The 1,234-nt window shown below is 39.2% G+C and overlaps 1 protein-coding gene across 2 annotated transcripts in view; it reads right to left on the bottom strand.

Moving 5' to 3' along the window:
• Window positions 1–302, bottom strand: part of LOC113661714 (kinesin-associated protein 3-like) — a 28,869-nt gene extending 28,567 nt beyond the window's left edge. Inside the window, exon 1 of one of the 2 annotated variants that reach the window (XM_047820747.1) lies at window positions 52–302. In XM_047820747.1, the coding sequence (XP_047676703.1) occupies window positions 52–281 (230 nt within the window). In that variant the 5' untranslated portion in view covers window positions 282–302. The remainder of the gene's footprint in view (window positions 1–51) is intronic. The other variant, XM_027176141.2, reaches the window with a different exon arrangement.
• Between the last annotated feature and the right edge of the window lie 932 nt (window positions 303–1,234).

Genomic DNA, 1,234 nt, shown 5'->3' with positions numbered 1-1,234 from the left:
GCATTTAAACAGATTTCCTTTATATTACTTTATAATAAAACAGAACATTACCGTTTCAGATACTGCGCGTCTTCCGACTGCATTTTATTCTCTTTATAATGTTTATTGTACAGCACTGAACATATAACAGGATTGTGTAGCCGACAGCAGATTACCGATTCACCGTCAGTGTCCCAACACATCACTACTGTATGTGTAAGTGCACTCTGTAGGGCGCACAGACTAAGTGTTGTATACGCACTGAAGTGCACTATGTAGGGGGAAACAACTAGTATTGACATACGACCACATTTCTCTCTGCGGGGGTAAACGTGGGTGCTGTATTGATACGCGAGTGTTACACCGCCACCTGTAGGGCTGGAGGGAAGGTATAAATCAATGACTTTTATAGACTTCAGAATCAGAATCAGAATCAGAATCTAACAGTGACGTGACATACAGCTAAGTAGGTGACCCATACTCAGAATTCATTCATTCATTCATGAGTTTTTTGTTTTTGTTTTGAGACCGAGAACGACACAGAGAGATTATATTATTATTATTATTATTATTATTATTATTATTATTATTATTATTATTATTATTATTATTATTATTATTATTATGGTTGTTGTTGTTCGTTCATTCATTCATTCATTCTTTACCGCTTATCCGAACTTCTCGGGTCCTGTGCAGGCCCAGAGTGATTGGCATCTCTGGAAAATTGTCCGTAGTGTGTGAGTGTGTGTGTGTGAATGAGAGTGTGTGTGTGTGCCCTGTGATGGGTTGGCACTCCGTCCAGGGTGTATCCTGCCTCGATGCCCGATGACGCCTGAGATAGGCACAGGCTCCCCGTGACCCGAGAAGTTCGGATAAGCGGTAGGAAATGAATGAATGAATGAACAACAACAACAACCATAATAATAATAATAATAATAATAATAATAATAATAATAATAATAATAATATCATCTCTCTGTGTTGTTCTCGGTCTCAAAACAAAAATATAAAACTCATCTCTCAGGAAGTAGATCAGAAGCACATTTTCATTCGAGGAACCAATCACGAGCCCACGCTTCAGAGGAGAAATTGTTTTCAGATGGAAGCAGAGATAGAAAAAGGCCTCCATTGTTGCCGCAGTCACAGACTCTATTTCTGGCACAGATGCTCCTTCAGGTTTGTCAGATTTAATATACGGGAACACAGTTCGCCTGTTTCCATAAAATTACCCAGACAAAACGCAGTGAGACGAGTT

This window comes from Tachysurus fulvidraco, chromosome 11 (assembly GCF_022655615.1).
Source record: "Tachysurus fulvidraco isolate hzauxx_2018 chromosome 11, HZAU_PFXX_2.0, whole genome shotgun sequence".
NCBI classification, from domain to species: Eukaryota; Metazoa; Chordata; class Actinopteri; order Siluriformes; family Bagridae; genus Tachysurus; species Tachysurus fulvidraco.
The sequence above is the reverse complement of the archived record's forward strand: the minus strand, read 5'-3'. Positions and strand labels throughout refer to the sequence as shown.